Source organism: Lissotriton helveticus, chromosome 1_1, assembly GCF_964261635.1.
Source record: "Lissotriton helveticus chromosome 1_1, aLisHel1.1, whole genome shotgun sequence".
NCBI classification, from domain to species: Eukaryota; Metazoa; Chordata; class Amphibia; order Caudata; family Salamandridae; genus Lissotriton; species Lissotriton helveticus.
Window position 1 is genome coordinate 575,993,186 of NC_136057.1, and position 20,353 is coordinate 576,013,538.

Consider the following 20,353-nt stretch of genomic DNA (forward strand, 5'->3'; position numbering starts at 1 on the left):
TTAGTTGACTCAATTGTCAAACCCAAGGCTACTTCTGACAAGGCAGGTGTTAAATCCTTCCTTGGTCTCTGTGAATTCTATTCACGGTTTATACAGGATTTTGCAAGCATATTGAGACAGTTATCATGTATGCTAATGAAAGGTGTTGTTTTTGGGTGGAATGATGAATGCCAGAGAGTCTTTGAGTGGGTGAAGCAGCAACTTATTTCTCCAAAATTTATAAAACACTATGATCCTTTTCTCACATGCACCCTCACTGTTGATGCCAGCAACGTTGATTTGGGTGCTGTTCTTTCTCAGAAGAAAGAGGGAAATGTTAGAACCATTGGTTTTGCCTCCAGGGTGTTATCTCTTTCTGAAAGAAAGTACTCTGTTATAGAGAAGGAGTTGCTGGCGTGCTGGTGGGCTGTTATGAAGTTTAGGAACTTCATTTGGGGAAAAAAATTCCGCTTACAGACAGATCACAAGCCTTTAGTTTTTATTCTCAGTGGGAAAAATGTCAGGAGTTTTACTCCTAGAATTGCTCGTCTTTCTTTCAAGCTCCTTCAGTTAGCTGAATACATTACTGGTAATAAGAATGGGTGCACAGATTTTCTTTCTCATTCTTCTGACACTATTGAGAATGAATTTCACACAAGTGAGCAGGATAAGGAAGAGTTTATCGTTGCAGCTGTTGACCTTCCACAATTGTGTGCAGTCTCAGAGATTGAGTGGCGTAAAGCTCTCAGTAATGATCTTTCCAAGACTCAAGTCATGAAGTATGTTGAGATTCGATGGCCTAAAGAAAGGAACCTTAATTTTGAATGTAAGACTTTTCTTCAAGTGGCAGAGGAACTTACCATTGAAGATGGATTATTACTCAGAGGGGACAAACTTGTTCCTCCTATTTCTTTGAGAAATGTTTTAGTTAAAAAAGCACATGAAGGCCACTTAGGGGTCACTATGACTAAGAAAAGAGTGCATCTGTCCTTTTGGTGGCCCTCTATGGACAGGGAGATTGATGACATTATTAAATCTTGTGTAGTCTGTGCCGGTTGTGACAAAGCTGATAAATTACACACTCCTCCTCTTTCTCCCATTGAATTACCATCTATACCTTGGGTGAAACTGGGGCTTGACATTGTTGGTCCTTTCCACGCACTTGATCCTTCTTCGAAGTTTGCCTTGGTTCTCATGGAATACTATTCTAGGTGGCCAGAAGTAAAGTTTGAGAGAGCAGTGTCTTCTAGAACGGTGGTTGAATTTCTCAATGAGGTCTTTTTGAAAGAAGGTTTTCCCGAATTCTTAGTGACAGACAATGGCACACAGTTTGTTGCTCAGGAAGTTGAAGATTCTTTGCACAATTGTGGTATCAAGCATCTCAAGAGTTCACTGTATTATCCCCAGACAAATGGCCTAGTTGAGCGTATGAACAGGGTATTGGGGGAGTGTATACAGTGGGCTCTTGCTAACAAATGTGTCATAAGTAATTCTGTGAGAAGCATGCTCTGGTTTTATCGCACTACCACACATTCAATGACTGGTGTGTCACCTTTTGAATTGTTACGTGGTCGGAGAGCGGCTACTGCTTTTTGTCCCGGCTGGATGAGCAAATGGGTTAAGGGAAAACAATGTACGGACACTAGTGTCAGAAGACGGGTTGAGTTGATTCAAAGTAAACAAAAAACTTATTTTGATTCCACGAAGAAAGTCAAGGAAGTGGAGATATGTTTGGGTGATCTTGTCCGTGTTAAGAAACCTGTCCATGTGAGGAATGGTTCTTCCAAGTTTAGTCCTCTTTTGGAAGTCATTGGTATGAAAGGAGATTACCTTACACTAGCAAATGGTCAATGGTGGAACAAATGTGTTCTTGTGAAGTATCGTTCTTGTGAAGAGGATGCATGTAAGGGCGTGAGCAGTAACAATAAAGTTGTAACTCATGATGAGGTTGCAGATTGTGCTGTCCAATCTCCTTTGAGGCGCAGTACTCGTGCCAAGAATGTACCTCTTTGTTTTAGAAAATAGTTGTTTGCTGTCCAGTTTCCTTTAGGCGCAGTTCTTGTGCCAAGAATGTACTTCTGTGTTATAGAAAAATGTATTATCTTTTCTGTCTTCTCTATCTATTCTTTCTTCTCTCTTGTTTTTTGGATCTCATTTTTCTACTCTTTCTCTCTTCTTTCTTTCTTACTCTTATTCTTAGTCATTCTTTCTATCTTATTTTTATTGTTCGTTGTTTTGTTTTAGTTTTTAGGAAAGACTAATGTAGTATTCTGTGCTTGTTTATGGAATGCCCAGAGTACAGAATCTCACTGCGTGGGAGCTCTGTACCTTGGACTCCAATATTGCCAGTTGTTGACTTTCCTGTGTTCCAGGTGGCTACTCTGCTTGGTGGCTCAGTCTGCATTATGGATAAAAGCCTTTTGGTGACTTACCTGTGTTCCTGCCTCATTACAACATCGTAATCCTTGCCCCAGTGCCCGTAATAGAATTGAACCTTTCCATTACTAAAGCTAGGAAATGTTACATTACCTAACTAAGATATGGATATAACAGTTTGTTAAGTAAACTAGCAGGGTTTCTTATATCTAAAGAAAAATCACACTATCCCTCAAATAATCTTAAATACTTTTACCAACTACTTACATATCAAAAAAGACAGAACTCAAATACTGGTTATTAAGAAACCGGATGATACCTAACTTCTTATTATAGAAGAGATAACACGAGAATTGCTATCCTTTTATTTGCCACATACCTGCAGAGCTCAAAGGTGATATTATTGATACATTCCTAAAGGATTGAAATTTACCTCAGATTTCCACTGATAATAGACTTGCATTAGAAAACTCAATTGATATTCATGAGATCAACGTATCAATCAAATCTCTAAACTCCAATAAATTAGCTGGACCAGATGGCATCCCAGCTGAATTCGACAAATGTTTTCAGTCCCAACTATCTCCCATTCAACTTTCATTATTTACTAACTTACAAAACACTCCTATAGTGAATGGTACTTTTAAAAAAACTACTATTAGTGTTCTTCTGAAAAGAGACAAAGATCCTACTTCAGCTTCCAATTATCAACCAATATCCCTCATTAACCAGGATTGTATAATCTATGTCAAAATCATAGTCAACAGAATAACACCCATACTCAATTCTACTTTTACTGCCAGACCAGGCGAGATTTATGAAGGGTAGATCGATTGTAAATAACACCCGTCTTCTGGGTCATGTCATATCTACTAATAATAAGCACACATGTCCATTGGGCTTCTTGGACTTAGATGCCGAAAAGCATTTGATAAAGTGATTTGGCAATTCCTATTTAATACATTGGAAGCTTTCACTTTCGGTCCCACTTTTCTAAGTATGTTTAAAGCATTATATACAGACCCCTCAGCTACAATTTATTTCAATGGTAGCCTTTCCTCTCTATTTAATTTATATAGAAGTACTAGGAAAGGATGTCCTTTATCCCCGCTTTTATTTCTTATTGCCATTGAACCTCTCTCATGCTCTTTCCGGATCAATAAGCAGTATACTATAATTATTTTACAGGCTACAGATTTAAATGTTTCTCTTATGCTGATGATGTGTAAATGACCCTGCTCTTTACCTATTATTTATCATATTATTCATCAACATGCTTATGTTTTTGGTTATTGTTTACACAGTAAAATATAATGTTTTCCAATCATATTTTAAATTCTATGATGAGAGCAAATACAAACATTCTGACAACTCCTACCTACCTAAAATATCTAGGCATTACTTTTTCTAACTCCATAATACCACAATTGAAGTCAACTGCTGACTAGCACAAAAGATAAATTAGATAAATGGTCAGCTCTTCATTTAAATTGGTAGTGCTGTAGTCAAGCAATTAAAATGATTTTTACCCCCTTATCTATGTTACCATTATGTTTACCTTCCACTTTCTTTGAAAAATTATATAAAAGAATTACTAAGTTCATCTGGAAAAACAAACCTAAAAGCACTAAAAATCTACAAATTCCACAAAAAGATGGTGCTATTAGTTTATGTGATTTTAAGAAATAGCATGCATCTTTTCTTATTGCACAAAGCTCATTATGGTTTCAAAATATTGATCCTACTACTGCTCCCAAGTGGGTCTTACTAGAAACAAATCTCCTGAAGCCATTTCATTTACCTGCATTTTTTACTATGGCTAACATCAAGGCTGGTTGGATCAATGCTGGTATCTTCTATACTAATGATATTTGCCAAGGGATAATATTTACTCTTTTACTGACCTAAGTACTAAATTCTACCTTCCTCAATCTGAGTTCCCTAAATATGAAGTGTTATGTAATGCAATCCTCAATGCCTACTCTTATTCACTACCTTCAGCAGAAATATATAATATGGAGATCTGTGTACACCTTTTTGGCTGGTCAGGTCACATTGCCTCTGTTGGAAATGGCCCTTTTTGCAGGGTTGTCCCCAAACTTTTTGCTTCTTCCTCCCTTGTTTTTCCTGACCGGTGGTTGTTGGCAATAGGACTCTGGGCACTTTACCACTGCTGATCAGTGCTAAAGTGCATATGCTCTCTGTGCAAATTGTTATTGTAATTGGTTATCCATGATTGGAATATTTATCTCACCAAGAAATCCCTAGTAAAGTGCACCGAGTGTGCCAGGGCTGGTGATACAAATGCTACTAGTGCAACACTGATTGTGCCACCCACATGAGTAGCCCTAAAATATTGTCTCAGGCCTGCCACCGCAGTGCCTGTGTTCAGTCTGTGAACTGCCATGTCCACCTGGTCAGTGTCCCCACTGACCAGGCCTAACCCTTCCCTTTCTGTATACATTGGACACCCCAATGAAAGGCCCAAGGTACCCCCCTGGGCAGGGTGCAGTGCATGTGAAAGGTAGAGCATGTACTAGTGTGGGTGCATGCTCTCGTAGTGAATTACAGCCATTTTAGTTTTTCACTAATGTAAGGCTATCTTGCCCATAGGTTATAATGGGGAGAGCTGTGTACAGTGGTTACCTGCATTTCTTCCCATAGGAGCAAGATAGGACATAAAAGTCTGGTATCTCTGAACTCAGAATTTAATAACACATCTTTTAGGAAAGGTGGTTTTTAAATCCTGTGTTTGAGAACAGCACTTTAAGAAAGTGGCTGTTCTCTTGTCTGACCTTTCTGTGTGCCTTGGCCTGTTTGTGAATTGACTGTCTGGTTGTGAGTGACAGGGCTGGGGGATTCCAGGAGACAGAATGAATCCGCCCAGTGGTGAATAGAGAGATCTGCATCTAGATGGGAGGGAAGAGTTGCACCTGGGACCTGAATAGAACTTTGCCTGTCCCCCACAGTGCTGGCTCCACCCCCTGTGGGGCATCTGATGTCTCTGCCATGCACTGTGAAAGGAGAGAAGGAATCATGTCAACAAAGTGCTCCAGGGCTGTGCTTTCCCTCCACAATGCTGGCTCAAGCTCCTGCTGGGTGGCTGACAACACTGCCCCTCTCTCTGAAAGGAAAGGAGAGGGGCAGGAAAACAAAGTGCTCAAGGAACATCCAGAACTGGTTCAGACCGGCACAAAGGGAACAAAGACTTTTAGCGGTATAAGTACAGGACCCCTGACTACAGAAAATTAGATCATCCTGGAATCAAGGAGGAACCTCTGCCAAGGAGAACGCTGGAAGACTGAAGAAGGAAGACTGTCCTGCTGTTGCTTTGCTAGACTGACCTGCAGTTGCTTTGCTGCCAAAGAGAGGGGAAGGACTTTGCTTTGTGATGTGTCCCCTTGCTTGAAGGAATCTCCAAGGGCCTGAAGAAGAACTGGCTCCCTGTTAAGAAGTCCCAGGAACAAAAGGACTTCACCATCAGCTTCCCTGAACTCTGCTGAGAGAGTTCTGTCCTTCCTAGAGTGCTTGGGCTATTTGTGGTGCCTCTAGAAGTTGTACCTGTGTTTGGAAGCTGGAAACCAAGATATTAAGGAACTTTCTGCAAAGTTTATCGCATCGCTCCCTTACCCCGTCAGCACGAGGAAATTCGGACCACTACGAGGGCCGAGATCATCGCAGCGCCTGTTGCCGCTGCCAGAACCGTCGCATCCTTCATTTGCGGGACACACCAGACCGGTGCGGGAAGATTACCATCGCTGCGAGTATCGTTGCAGAGCCTGTCGTCACTGGGTGAGATTGCTGCACCGCTTGCTTGCGGACCGCATCACGTCGCTCCGAGAGTCGTCACAGAGCCATCGCATCAAGGGGCCACGAGAGGAGAAGAGCGCCGCTGAGCCGTGCATCGTCGTCGCACCTGAGATCGGCCGCTGCCCCGAAGATCGTCACATCGTACCTTTTGCGAGCCGCTTCCACCGGAACCTGTGCACCGGAATCCACGCAAGGTATTGCACCCCTCCCCATACAGACCGGAGTCACCGCAACACGCCCCCTGCGTCCAGCGGGGTTGTCGCATCGCCTCCCCAGGGTCTCAGGAGTGACGCATCACTTGCTTTTCAGCGCTACAGCTTTTTCACTTGGAACTTTGTCGCATCTAAAGGTACTGTTGGCTAAAACGTGACGCAACTGTGGATTATTCTAATGCAACCGTAAGAACTCTTTTGAAACCATATTCTTGAACTGTGTATGTTGGATTTTTGTCGTTTTGGTCTTGTGCAGTTTAGATTAAAATACCTTTATTTTTCTAAACTGTTGTGGAGTCAGTTTGTGGTGTTTTCACTGTGTTACTGTGAGTGTTGGTACAAATACTTTACACATTGCCTTCGATAAGCCTTGATTGCTCGTGCCAAGCTACCCAGAGGGTGAGCAGAGGTCATCTATGAGTGTTTTCTCCTTACCCTGAATAGAAGCAAGGGTCCCTATTTGGACAGTGGTACCTACCTCTGCCAACTAGAGACCCCCAGTTCTAACAGCCTCTAAAGTATATAAAAAATTCAATGTCATTTTTTCCCCTTTTACCACTTTGGCCCACAAATTGTCTTCAGCGAGAGATGTGTAGTCATCTCATATAAACTGGAACATAAATTTGGTTCCATAATATTACGAGCTAACTTCCAGCTACTCTAATACAAACTAATGTATATATTTTATATAAATGTTTTAGGTTTCCAGTTAAAATGGTTAAAGCACAATTATTAGATGCACCAAATTGCTGGCATTGCAAACCTCATTTAAGAAGTTTACAACAAATATTGTATGATTGTGCTAATGCTTTATTTTTTGGACAGATGTTTGGAATATTATTTTACAGATTTTTAATCTCCAAATCTGCTATTATTTCATGTACTTATTTATAAATCTCATGCTATAAAAAAATTATTATCCAGTGCTGATTGTTAGTTTTTTGATTTCCTTGTCTCTACTGCAGTTAAATCAATAACTTCGAACTGTAAATATGGTATTTTTGGTCTGTAAATGCTTGCTTGGAATGGATTATTTTTCATGGACATTCCTTATTCAAATATACATGAAAAGTCAATCAATCAATCATTGCCACTTGTAAAGCGCGCTACCTACCCGTAGGGTCTCAAGGCGCTGGGGGGGGGGGGGGTGCCGCTACTGCTCGAACAGCCAGGTCTTCAGCTTCTTCCTGAAGGAGAGGTGGTCTTGGGTCAGGCGCAGGTCGGTCGGGAGGGAGTTCCAGGTCTTGGCGGCCAGGTAGGAGAAGGACCTTCCTCCTGTAGTCGCTCTTCGGATGCGGGGGACGGCGGCGAGGGCGTGGTTGGCTGATCGGAGGTGGCGTTTGGGAGCGTAGAAGTTGACTCGGCTGTTGAGGTAGCTCGGGCCTTGGTCGTGTAGGGCTTTGTGTGCGTGGGTGAGGAGGCGGAAGGTGATTCTTTTGTTGACGGGGAGCCAGTGAAGGTCTCTCAGGTGTCCGGAGATGTGGCTGGTTCGTGGGATGTCGAGGATGAGTCTGGCTGAGGCGTTCTGGATCCGCTGGAGTCTCTTCTGGAGCTTGGCGGTGGTACCGGCGTAGAGGGCGTTGCCGTAGTCCAGTCGGCTGGTGACGAGGGCCTGGGTGACGGTCTTCCTGGTCTCGGTGGGGATCCACCAGAAGATCTTCCGTAGCATGCGTAGGATGTTGAAGCACGCCGAGGAGACGCTGTTGACTTGCCTGGTCATGGAGAGGGAGGTGTCCAGGATGAAGCCCAGGTTGCGCGCATGGTCTGTCGGTTTGGGTGCGGTGCCCAGGGCGGGGGGCCACCAGGAGTTGTCCCAGGCGGAGGGCGAGGAGCCCAGGATGAGGACCTCCGTCTTGTCCGAGTTCAGTTTCAGGCGGCTGGTCGTCATCCACTCGGCTACCTCTTTCATCCCTTCGTGCAGGTTGGTTCTGGCGGCGGCGGGGTCGTTGGTCAGGGAGAGGATCAGCTGGGTGTCGTCGGCGTAGGAGATTATGCTGAGGTTGTGTTTGCGTACGATGGCCGCGAGGGGGCTCATGTAGACGTTGAAGAGGGTGGGGCTCAGAGATGAACCTTGGGGGACGCCGCAGATGACTTCGGAGGCCTCTGACTTGTACGGTGGTAGGCGAACTCTCTGTGTTCTTCCGTCGAGGAAGGAGATGATCCATTCCAGTGCCTTCCCCTGGATTCCGGCGTTGTTGAGCCGCTGTACTAGGGTGCGGTGGCAGACCGTGTCGAAAGCCGCGGAGAGGTCTAGGAGGATGAGGGCCGCTGTTTCTCCCTTGTCCATCAGGGCTCGGATGTCATCGGTGGCGGCGATGAGGGCGGTCTCGGTGCTGTGATTGGCCCGGAAGCCGGACTGTGAGGGGTCGAGGGATCCGTTCGTCTCGAGGAAGGCGGCCATCTGCTTGTTGACGGTCTTCTCGATGACCTTGGCTGGAAACGGGAGGAGCGAGATGGGTCGGTAATTCTTGAGGTCGGTGGGGTCCGCTGTTGGTTTCTTGAGTAGAGCGCTGAGTTCGGCGTGTTTCCAGCTCTCCGGGAAGATGGTGGTGTCGAAGGATGTGTTGATGATGTCTCGCAGGTGGGGTGCGATGACAGCGTCGGCCTTGTTGAAGACGTGGTGAGGGCAGGGGTCTGTCGGTGATCCGGAGTGGATGGAGTTCATCGTGCGGATGGTGTCTTCGGTGCTGATCGGGGTCCAGGCATGGAGGGTGGTGGTGGGGGGTGGTTGTTCGGTCCTGGTGTGCGTAGGTTGGTTGTTGAAGCTGTTGTGTATGTCCGCGATCTTGTTGTGGAAGTATGAAGCGAGGGAGTTGCAGAGGTCTTGCGATGGGGTGATGTCGTTGTTACCAGCGCTGGGGTTGGAAAGCTCTTTCACGATGTTGAAGAGTTCCTTGCAGTTGTGTGCGTTGTTGTCCAACCGGTCCTTGAATGCTGTTTTCTTGGCGGCGCGGATCAGCTGGTGGTGTTTCCGGGTGGCAAGTTTGAAGGAGGTCCTGTTGTCTGGTGTTGGTTCCCTTCTCCAGACTTTCTCGAGGGCTCGGCAGTTCTTCTTGGAGCTCTTGAGTTCGTCGGTGAACCATGGGGCCTTCTTGCTGCCGGGTCTGCTAGGCGGGGTCCTCAGTGGGGCGAGTTCGTCGGCGCAGTTGCTGATCCACTTCGTGAGGTTGTCGGCGGCCTGGCTGGGGTTCGCTGAGCTGGCAGGAGGGTGCTGGCCCAGAGAGGCGGTGAGCTGGTCTGCCGTGATCTTGTTCCAGCTTCTGCGGGCGGCCTGTTGCTGGTGTTGGTGGGTCGTTGTTCTCTTGAAGGTGAAATGGACGCAGCTGTGGTCCGTCCATTGAAGCTCTGTGGTGTGGCTGAAGGTGACGTCTTTGCTGGATGAGAAGACTGCGTCGAGTGTGTGTCCGGCGAGGTGGGTGGGGGTGGACACCAGTTGCTTGAGTCCCAGGTTGGCGAGGTTGTCGAGCAGGGTGCTGGTGTTGCGGTCGTTGTTGTTCTCCAGATGGAAGTTGAGGTCTCCCAGGAGGATGTAGTCGGCGGATGGGAGGGCATGCGGGCTGACGAAGTCGGCGATGTCCTCGCTGAATTGCGTGCGTGGTCCAGGGGGTCGGTAGATCAGGGTGCCTCTGAGGGTGGTGTTCGGGTTGATGTGGATCTGGAAATGCAGGTGTTCGGCGCTGGTCGGAGTGTTGTCGGTGCTGGTCGTGAGACGGATGGTGCTCTTGTGGATGATGGCGATGCCTCCTCCCATCTGGTTGGCGTTTCGGTCCCTCCGGACGATCTTGTAGCCCTCCGGGATGGCGATGGCGATGTCGGGAGCTGAAGAGGCGTTCATCCAGGTCTCCGTGAGGAAGGCAACGTCAGGGGCTGTGGCGTCTAGGAGGCTCCAGAGTTCGATGGCGTGTCTGTGGACGGAGCGGGTGTTGAGCAGGATGCACTTGAGGTGGGTGCTGCTGGTGTTCGACTTTGCGGGTGCTGGTGCGAGGCAGGTCCGGCTGCAGGTGAACTTGCAGGCGTGGCAGCTGAAAGGTCCGTGGGTACGTCGTGGAGTGGCCTGGTGGCAGTCTGGAAGTCGGCCGGTGTTGAGTGCGATGAGGGTAGCGGCGGAGTACGTCAGGCGGGTCGGTCGGGATCGTCGAGGACCAGGGGTCCTGGCGCTGGTCGCGGTCCGGTCGCGGACGGGCGCAGACGGGCTTACCTTTGGCGCGCCTTCGGCGCACAATCGGCGCGCCCGCTGCGCGTGACCGCTGCGCGTTCGCACGGTCGCCATTTAAGGCGAAGTGCGCGGGTGGGCGGAGCAGCTGGGAGGCGGGAGCGGGGAGGGTTACAGAAGGCAAAAAGGGGCGGGGCCAAGCGGCGGTGGCGGGAAGGGAGGGCGGGGGGCGTCGAGGAAGGCGGTAGGCAGACAACAAGGAAGGAGGGCCACACGGAGGAGAAAACAATGTAGAAAAACAGGCACAAATGCACGCAAAAGCTGGGAAAAACAAGTTAACACAGACAAGCACAAATCACCGTAAAAATAATACAAAAAACCACTCGCAGCGGCGGGAGCCGGCAACGAGGCAGCAGCGAGGCAGAGGCGGCTGGGGGCACACGCAGCAGCTGGTGGCCGTGCGGCGCGGGGGTGTCCCACAAGTGGGTCACACTCACCTGCGTCGCACGGTCGCCATTTAAGGCCAAGTGCGCGGGTGGGCGGAGCAGCTGGGAGGCGGGAGCGGGGAGGGTTACAGAAGGCAAAAAGGGGCGGGGCCAAGCGGTGGTGGCGGGAAGGGAGGGCGGGGGGCGTCGAGGAAGGCGGTAGGCGGACAACAAGGAAGGAGGGCCACACGGAGGAGAAAACAATGTAGAAAAACAGGCACAAATGCACGCAAAAGCTGGGAAAAACAAGTTAACACAGACAAGCACAAATCACCGTAAAAATAATACAAAAAACCACTCGCAGCGGCGGGAGCCGGCAACGAGGCAGCAGCGAGGCAGAGGCGGCTGGGGGCACACGCAGCAGCTGGTGGCCGTGCGGCGCGGGGGTGTCCCACAAGTGGGTCACACTCACCTGCGTCGCACGGTCGCCATTTAAGGCCAAGTGCGCGGGTGGGCGGAGCAGCTGGGAGGCGGGAGCGGGGAGGGTTACAGAAGGCAAAAAGGGGCGGGGCCAAGCGGCGGTGGCGGGAAGGGAGGGCGGGGGGCGTCGAGGAAGGCGGTAGGCGGACAACAAGGAAGGAGGGCCACACGGAGGAGAAAACAATGTAGAAAAACAGGCACAAATGCACGCAAAAGCTGGGAAAAACAAGTTAACACAGACAAGCACAAATCACCGTAAAAATAATACAAAAAACCACTCGCAGCGGCGGGAGCCGGCAACGAGGCAGCAGCGAGGCAGAGGCGGCTGGGGGCACACGCAGCAGCTGGTGGCCGTGCGGCGCGGGGGTGTCCCACAAGTGGTCAAAAAAGTGGTCAAAAGTCTCTAAAATACTTGTGTCTAACATATGGCATACTCTTGACTTCTATATATTCAACTTTATTACATTGTAACACATATAATAATTTGTCTTCTACTTATTATAGTTCTTCAATTTGTATTCCTTACTGTTACAGTAATCTTTTTGGATGGTTCTCATTCTGTATTCTGCAGAAACTCAATAAAAATATTTGAACTTAAAATAAAGAAAGAATGGGGCTCTATTTATAAGGATGTTTCTAACAGATTCAATCTTTGTACTGTGCACTCGATATTTCAAAATGATCAAGCATATCTCCATAAATTAACACCAAAGACATTCAAATTTCCAATCATGGCATCTTTTTAGCCAATTTGCAACTGAAGATTTTATTAGTTGTCAATCCTAAAGGATATGCAGGGAAAGGTTAGATGTGTGTCGTAGGAGGAGGATTTACAAAGTGGTGCTAGCCTCTCTAAAAATTCTCAGTAATGCACTTCCAATTTTTCTGCAGTTGACAACACCAAAGTTGATTAGGTTTACCTGCTTGTGTTTCTGAGGCTGTGTGCTTACCCCATCTGCTTGTTTCCGCCTCCCCTTAGTCTTTTTCTCAAGAAAGGAAGAAGAGAAAAGAGGAAAGAAAAAAGAAGACGATAAAAACCTATATATGTTTGAACAACTCATATATATATACTAGAAAGGGTCATGTCTGAGAGAAATGCATTTGCTGTTTTAAATGTCTATGACAGTTAAGCAACAGTTACCAATTCTAGTTCCTGGTTAAATAAAGTGGTTCCCAGTGATCATTCATGTGTTTGTAGAGCTAAAATACTGCTAACACAGCTTCAGCTGGCAGCCACAGTGAAGGATTTTTCTGGGTAGAGCTGGTAATCAACCTTGGGTATGCTGTAAATTTGAAAGTGAATTGCATACTTTGCAATTTATTTTATTACTTTTTAGGTTTGCTATTGGAATTAAATCCTGTTTCATAGAAATTAAATGAAAAAAGCATTTGCTGTGATAGTCTGAATGCATGCACTTCCTGATAGTCTGATTTGGGCTTTCTTGCTCCGATATACAATAATGGAAAAGGGAAAGAACTGAATGAAATGCTAGTAGCAAGCAAGTTAATATTCATTTTAGTTTCTTCTGAATTATTTACATTTTTTTAAATTATTTACATTTTACATTGACAATTACTTACATCTAAAACTGTCAAATGATCCCAAAACTGTAGATTTCCGCATCCAAGGGTGCATTTGCACACCTGCATAGACGCCATCTGGGTGTGTCATATGCTTTTGGCCAAAAACCCCAGAGCTAGCTGAAGTTCTCACATGTACATAGTAACATTGAGCAACTTGTCTGTTCACAGGTCCTGGTCACAAGAAGTGCACTTTACTAGGGACTTACAAGTAAATTAATTATGCCAATTGGAGTCATGAGTTAAGCATTTTTCATCACGTTCTTCCAAAGTTGGATCAATAGCTTAGTGGAGAAATCAACGTTGTATATTGCTAGGTAGTATACTTGTTTGGTTCCTAGTCTATTGTGCTGTGATTTTCATTTTTGTTTCTTATAATGAAATCAGCTATACACAAAAACTGTATATTTGGGAAATCGGACTGAAGAGACAATTTTTTTTAAGTGGCTTGATCCTCGGCAAAGGTTACATATAAACGCATTTCAAGTGATAAGAAGAAATACATGTATTTTAAGTTGCATTATTTTACTTAATAGAAAAAAATAATGTTGCTATTATAACAGAGTGAATTAAAGCTCCCGTAATGTCTGATGTGCACAACCACAGATAAGGGAGATCGAAAAACCTTTGTTTAGAATGCTGTGGATGTATTAATTGTATAACCCCATACCAGTGGCGCTTAAGTTAAGAGCAACTATTAGCCTTGTGGTAAGGTCTTATTATTTGGCAGGTTATGGGCTCAAATCCTGGGCCCGTATTACATATAGGGTGCACTTTCCATGTTTGCACCACGGTGCACAGGGTGCAAGCATGGAAAATGTGTCCTCTCAGGAAGAATGTACTGCCCTCGGGCAGCCACAAACTCATGCTGCTGCCAGGGCAGGGCATCCTAAAGAAATAAGGAGGCTGCTGTTTAAAATCTGCTCCATGTTCCTGTGTGCAGGCGGCAACCCACCTGCCCTTTTTAAAGGGATTAGAGATTTCCTTGCAGGCGGTGCAGTGAAAGACTGCACCTGTCTGCAAGGGGATGCCTGGCGCATCCATGGAACCCCCTTTCATCCAGTGGGGGCGGAAGGGGGTAAAGGTGTGGGAGGAGGGAGGAGGGAGGACGTAGGAAATTGGCTATAAAAAAATTAAATACAAAATAAAAACTTACTGTTAGACCTGGCATCTTTGGTGTGGTTTCCCCTGACTTTTTTGCCTCTACCTCCTGTATTTTTTGACGCTTTGTTGGATTTTGTTTTTGCTGGTTTAGATGCTTTGGGCACTTTCCCACTGCTGATCAGTGTCAAAGTGCAAGTGCTCCCTGAGTAAATTGTAATTGTGATTGGTTATCCATGATTGGCATATTTGTATTACCAGGAAGTCCCTAGTAAAATGTACTGAGTGTGCCAGGCAGGTGATTCAAATGCTACTAGTGGGCCTGCAGTACTGATTGTGCCACCCACATGAGTAGCCCTAAAATAGTGTCTCAGGCCTGCCATCACGGTGCCTGGGTACAGTTGCTAACTGCCATAATAATAGGGGCATTTGTAGAGCGCTGAGTTACGCACACCGGCGTGTCCCCGCGCTGACAGTGGGAGAGGCAGAGAGCAGAGAATAGCTACCAGGCAGACTATTTTCTGGCAAAGAGGAAGGTTTTTAATTTAGTTCGAAACCTCGTTTCTGCTGGTTCCAGGCGTAGGTCTACTGGGAGTTTGTTCCAGTGCTGTGCCGCTAAATACCTAAAGGATCTACCTCCCATACGAGCTTTCTTCACCAGCTTAGCAGTCCCCCACCCGCAGATCTGAGCGCTCGGGCAGGTTCGTAGGCTTCAATCAGTTTGTGTAGAGGTCGAGGTGCCCTGTCATTCAGAATTCGATGACAGGTGCAAAGAGCCTTGTACTCGACTCTACTCTTCACAGGAAGCCAATGTAGCTTCTGCAGGGCCGTCTTCGAAGGCGCCCTTTTGGGCAGCCTGAGGATCAAGCGTGCTGCCGCATTTTGCAGTACTTGAAGTCGCCCAATAGCTTTCCCCGGTACCCCCAAGTACAGCAGGTTTGCATAGTCCAACCTTGCGGTCACCAGAGCATGTACTAGGGTTTGACGGGCTTCTATCGGCAGTAAGTCGAGAACTTTCCTCAACCTCTTCAAAACCCCAAAACACACGCCCACCACACGGTTGATCTGGGGTCCAAAAGTAAGGCCCGTGTCGAACCATACTCCTAGAAGATTTTTTGCCTCCAGACAAGGGGTAGGAGTTGATCCCAAACAGGGCGGCCACCATGCAGACGACCAAGCAGACTGGGCTCTCCCCACCACTAGCACCTCTGTCTTGTTGCCGTTGAGTTTTAAACAATTCATGGCCATCCAATCGTCAAGATCTTTCATGCACGATCGGAAGCCATCCGTAGCAGGACAGGGCGCATGCGACAGGGAGATAACCAGCTGCGTATCATCTGCATAAGATACCATTTGGAGACCATGATTCTCCACAATCGAAGAAACAGGCGCTACATACAAATTAAAAAGGGTCGGGCTCAAGGCCGAGCCCTGGGGCACTCCCTTGCCCAGTGATACCCCTTTAGAGTAGCAGTCACCCTGCCTCACTCGGAAGCTTCTCCCTGTTAGGAATGCCTGGATCCACCTCAGCGCAGTACCAGCGATGCCACCTTTGTTCAGACACTGTAGCAAGATGGAATGTGCTACAGTGTCGAACGCCGCGCTGAGGTCTAACAGGATCAAGGCCATGGTTTGCCCCTCGTCTACACCCTGTTTCAGATGTTCAGTGGCCATAAGAAGGGCGGACTCTGTAGAGTGGCGTGGTCTAAAGCCGAACTGAGTGGCATGGAGCAATCCCGCCTCCTCCACATGTTCCATGATTTGGGTGTTAACCACCTTCTCTGCCACTTTAGACAGATAAGGCAGGAGTGAGATGGGCCTCAGATTTTCTAGCACCTCAAAACTAATGTGGGATTTCTTCCGGAGAGGGAGCACTACTGCCTGTTTCCACCCCTTGGGTAGCATGCCAGACTTAAAAGAGATCTCCAGGACATGCCTTATATATGGCCAGTGTCCACACTGGCTAGGCCTAACCCTTCCCTTTCGGTACACATTGGACACCCCTATAGAAGGCCCTAAGTACCCCCTGGGCAGGGTGCAGTGTATATGAAAAGTAGAGCATGAACTGGTGTGTGTGACATGCTCTGGTAGTGAATTACAGCCATTTTCGTTTTTCACTATTGAGAGGGCTATCTTGCCCATAGGCTATAATGGGGAATGCGGAGTATAATGTTTACCTGCATATCTTCCCTTAGGAGCAAGATAGAAAATTAAAGTCTGGTATCCCTGAACTCAGAATTTAATAACACATCTTTTAGGAAGGATGTTTTTTAAATCCTGTGTTTCAGAACAGCACTTTTAGAAAGTGCCTGTTCTCTTGTCTAACCTTTCTGTGTGCCTTGGCCTGTTTGTGAATTGACTGTCTGGTTTGTGAGTGACAGGGGCTGGGGAGCCCCCAGGAGGGTGGATGAGTCAGCCCTAGGCTGAATGACTGCATCTGCATCTTGAGTGGTGGGAGGGGATAGCACCTGGGCCTGGATAGGGCTGTGCCTGCCTTCCACAATGCTGGTTCCGCCTCCTGCTGTGTGGCTGACGACCCTGCCCCTCTCTCTGAAAGGAGAGGAGAAGACAGAAAAACAAAGTGCTCAGGAACTGACCTGAACTCGTTCTGACAAAGACAAGGCCTCTCTGCCTCTAGAGTACAAAGGAAAGACTGGTATAAAAAGCGCTACCCAGACTACAGAAAATTAGATCATCCTGGAATCAAGAAGGAACCTCTGCCAAGGAGAAAGCTGGAAGACTGAAGAGGAAGGACTGTCCTGCTGTGTGCTTGTGGACTGACCTGCAGTTGCTTTGCTGCCAAGGAGAGGGGAAGGACTTTGCTGTGTGCTGTGTCCCCTTGCTTGAAGAGATCTCCAAGGACCTGAGGAGAGCTGGCTTCCCATTAAGAAGTCACAAGAACAAAAGTACTTCACCCCTAGCTTCCCCCCTGAACTCTGCTGAATGAGTTCTGCCCGTCCTAGAATGCTTGATCCAATTGTGAGGCCTCCGGAAGTTGTGCCTGCTGTTTGGGGAGCTGGACAAGGAGAAACAAAGACAATCTGCAATTTATTTTCACGCATCGCTCGCTTGCGGAACACATCCCCGACAGTGCGAGGAAATTCCCGCCTGCGCAAATATCGAGATCGTCACAGTGCCTGTTGCAAGTACCGATGCTTCATTCACTTGCGGAACGCATCACTCCGGTGCGGGAAGATTACTGTTGCTGCAAGTATCGTCGCAGAGCCTGTCGTCGCTGGGTGAGATTGCCGTACCGCTTTCTTGCGGACCGCATCACGTCACTGCGAACATCGTCGCAGAGCCATTGCATCGAGGGGCCGCGAGAGGAGAAGATCGCGCTGTGCTGTGCATCGCCGCCACACCTGAGATCATCGCCGTCCCGAAGATCGTCACATCGTGCCTGTGCGAGACGCTTCCTACCTAACCTGCACACCGGAACCCATACAAGGTGTCGCATCCCTCCCCATACAGACCAGATTTGTCACAACACACCCGCTGCGTCCAGCAGGGCTGTTGCATCGTCTCCCCAGGGTCTCAGGAGTGACGCATCGCTTGTTTTTCAACGCTGCAGCTTCCATTTGGAACTTTTGTCGCATCTACAGGTACTTTGGGCTAAACGTGACGCAATTCTGGATTATTTTGACGCAAACCCTAGAACTCTTTTAAAATCATATTCTTGAACTGTGTATGTTGGATTTCTGTCATTTTAGTCTTGTGTAGTTTAGATAAAGATACTTTATTTTTCTAAACTGGTGTGGAGTCCATTTGTGATGTTTTCACTGTGTTACTGTGAGTGTTGGTACAAATACTTTACACATTACCTTTGATAAGCCTGCCTGCTCCTGTCAAGCTACCAAGGGGGTGATCAGGGGTTATCTAAAGAGTGTATCCCCCTTACCCTGACTAGAAGTAAGGGTCCTTATTTGGACTTTGGTACCTACCTCTGCCAACTAGAGACACCCAGATCTAACACTTACCTTCTTGCCGATTCCTCGCCGTGTGTTTCCTCCGTAGCCCTCCCACGCTCGGCCAGAGAAAGCACACCCAGGCTCCCAATCAGCCAATCACAACGATTGTGATTGGTCTGAGAACCCTGCTTTGGTGCTCAGACGCTGACTGGAGGCCTGGGCATGTTCTCCATGTTGACTGTAATGCAACCTGCATGGAAAACATGCGAAGTGCACAAGACTGTTTTGGGTGGCTCGAGAGGGCTGCCCAAGCAGCCATTGCACACTTTAGGAGGGTGCTACCACTCCTCCCCTGCCCCCGACCCTCACGCAAAGCTGTGGGCAGAACTAGGAGAAAATAAAATGATAATTGCACAAGCTATTATCATTTTATTTTCTCTGTGTTCCACTGCAAAAAGCAGTGGGGCGATGCTTCTCCAACTTAGCGGAGGAGCTGCCACTGCTTTCACCACTTTAGAGGGCTGCATTTAGATGATGCACCAAAAATGCAGCACCTTTTTGTGGTGCACTTTCAGTCTGCCTTCCAAAGGCATGTTTGCATCTGCGCCCACATCGGTAATACGGCTCGCGCGCAGAGGCATAGTGAGTCCTTCATTTGAATGCCCCCATGTAAATGAGGTAACACCCACAAATGATGATAGCACTGGTGCTGGATGTGGGACAGTGCTGTATGCATTACAAAAGGGACTGCACAAGCATCTGCGGCCCTTCTGTAATACCAAAGTGACTGATAGAGCATAAAGATGACGCAAATGCCCGTGGTGCCCCCGGGGCACTTCTGTAATATTGCCCCTGGTATCTACATGCTCATGTGCCCACTTCAAGTTCTGTTTCATTACAAAGGGTTAGATGAAATAAAAGGGAAGCCAACTGCCGCTAACACCTTTCCCCAGCTTTAGCTGCGGACGACCATGGTGTCATGCATGGTGTCACGCAGTTAGTAAATAAGCAAACAATGTGCTCACTGGTGAATGTTGACAAGAGTCAGAGTGATAATTTATTCATTAAGTCATGTCACAACTGTCTCAGTTGCCATTAGTCCATCGTTTGGGTCTCTAGGAAAGCTACTTATTGGTGTTAAATAAATGGGTTTTTGTTGGTTAACAGTGTGCCGCAGCACTCCTCCAAAATAGGAATATGACTGTTATCCTTTTCTTTCATTTATAACATCTGCGAGTGGAGACGCATCTCAGAGAATCGGTGGCAGCATGGCCCCAAGAAGACAGGCAGGCAGACACTGGATGAACAGGAAGCAAACGTGCCAACACATTACTGCGATGACGGAGATACACAAATCTGTGTGCTAGTGGTGCTCACGACGGAGGACCCATACTTCACACTCCCAGCGCCACTGCTAGTTCTGCTAACTCAGAACTCAATTTATATAATAACTTATGCTTGATGAATGGTGAGCAAATGCAGACAACTCAGCAGGGCTCTATCTTTTCATGCCTACGTGACACCCATATTATGGTAATCTAGGAACATCGCCTCCAACAGATGTCAAGGTTTGTATACAGTCTGGGGGAAACTAGTGGGGAATTAATCAAATAGTTTCCATAGATCGTTAATTTGTCAGTGAAGGTTATTGGATGAATCACGTTAAGGAAACAGCGTTCGTGGTTATGGCTAAAACCAAGCATCTTTCCTTACTAGGTCAGGCAGGGCACAAGATCAGGGCAAACAGAAAACAGTCTACGCTGCACAGCCATCACATCTGCTGCCAGACAAAACACTTTGTGTGCCAAATGGGCTCACCCCATGGAGTTTGTCATGTAATTGTGAGAATTAATATTTTTTAAGCCTTTACCTATTTTCTAATTCTGTTTCCTCCCGGATGCTTTAAAGAAGCCAGTTAAGTCCCATGCCATTCAGGGAAGCTTTCACCTTTTTTGTGCACAAAACTCGAAGGTAGCAATCAAAATAAATGATGAACTATAATACCATTTTTGGTGTAAGAGTAACTCATCTCATTTCCTTTTTCTTGTGTCAGAAGGCCCTGTAACACCTGTCTTTCAAATTCATAATGTTATAAATAGCCAGAAGTTGGTAGTAGCGTAACAAGGATGCTGTGTGTTCTAAAACAACCAATGAAAATGGGACCCGTGACTTCTCCGGTATGAAAATACAGCAATAGTATGGGCCCCTAATATTGTTGTGCCTTGGTACCGAGGCACTTGGTGTACCATTGACAGCTGTGCCCCTTGAAGGATGGTTCAGTGTTGAATGTTTGCCATGCAGACGTGTTGACTTAAAGGTATACTGGGC

The 20,353-nt window shown here is 47.1% G+C and overlaps 1 protein-coding gene across 2 annotated transcripts in view; it reads right to left on the minus strand.

The window, feature by feature from the left end:
* GYS2 (glycogen synthase 2) overlaps window positions 1-20,353 on the minus strand; it is a 589,778-nt gene that overhangs the window by 358,017 nt on the left and 211,408 nt on the right. The window contains exon 5 of one of the 2 annotated variants that reach the window (XM_078674070.1): window positions 12,356-12,415. The exons of the other annotated variant lie outside the window; for it this stretch is intronic. Within the exon in view, the coding sequence (XP_078530196.1) occupies window positions 12,356-12,415 (60 nt within the window). The remainder of the gene's footprint in view (window positions 1-12,355; window positions 12,416-20,353) is intronic. 2 annotated transcript variants of the gene reach the window in all.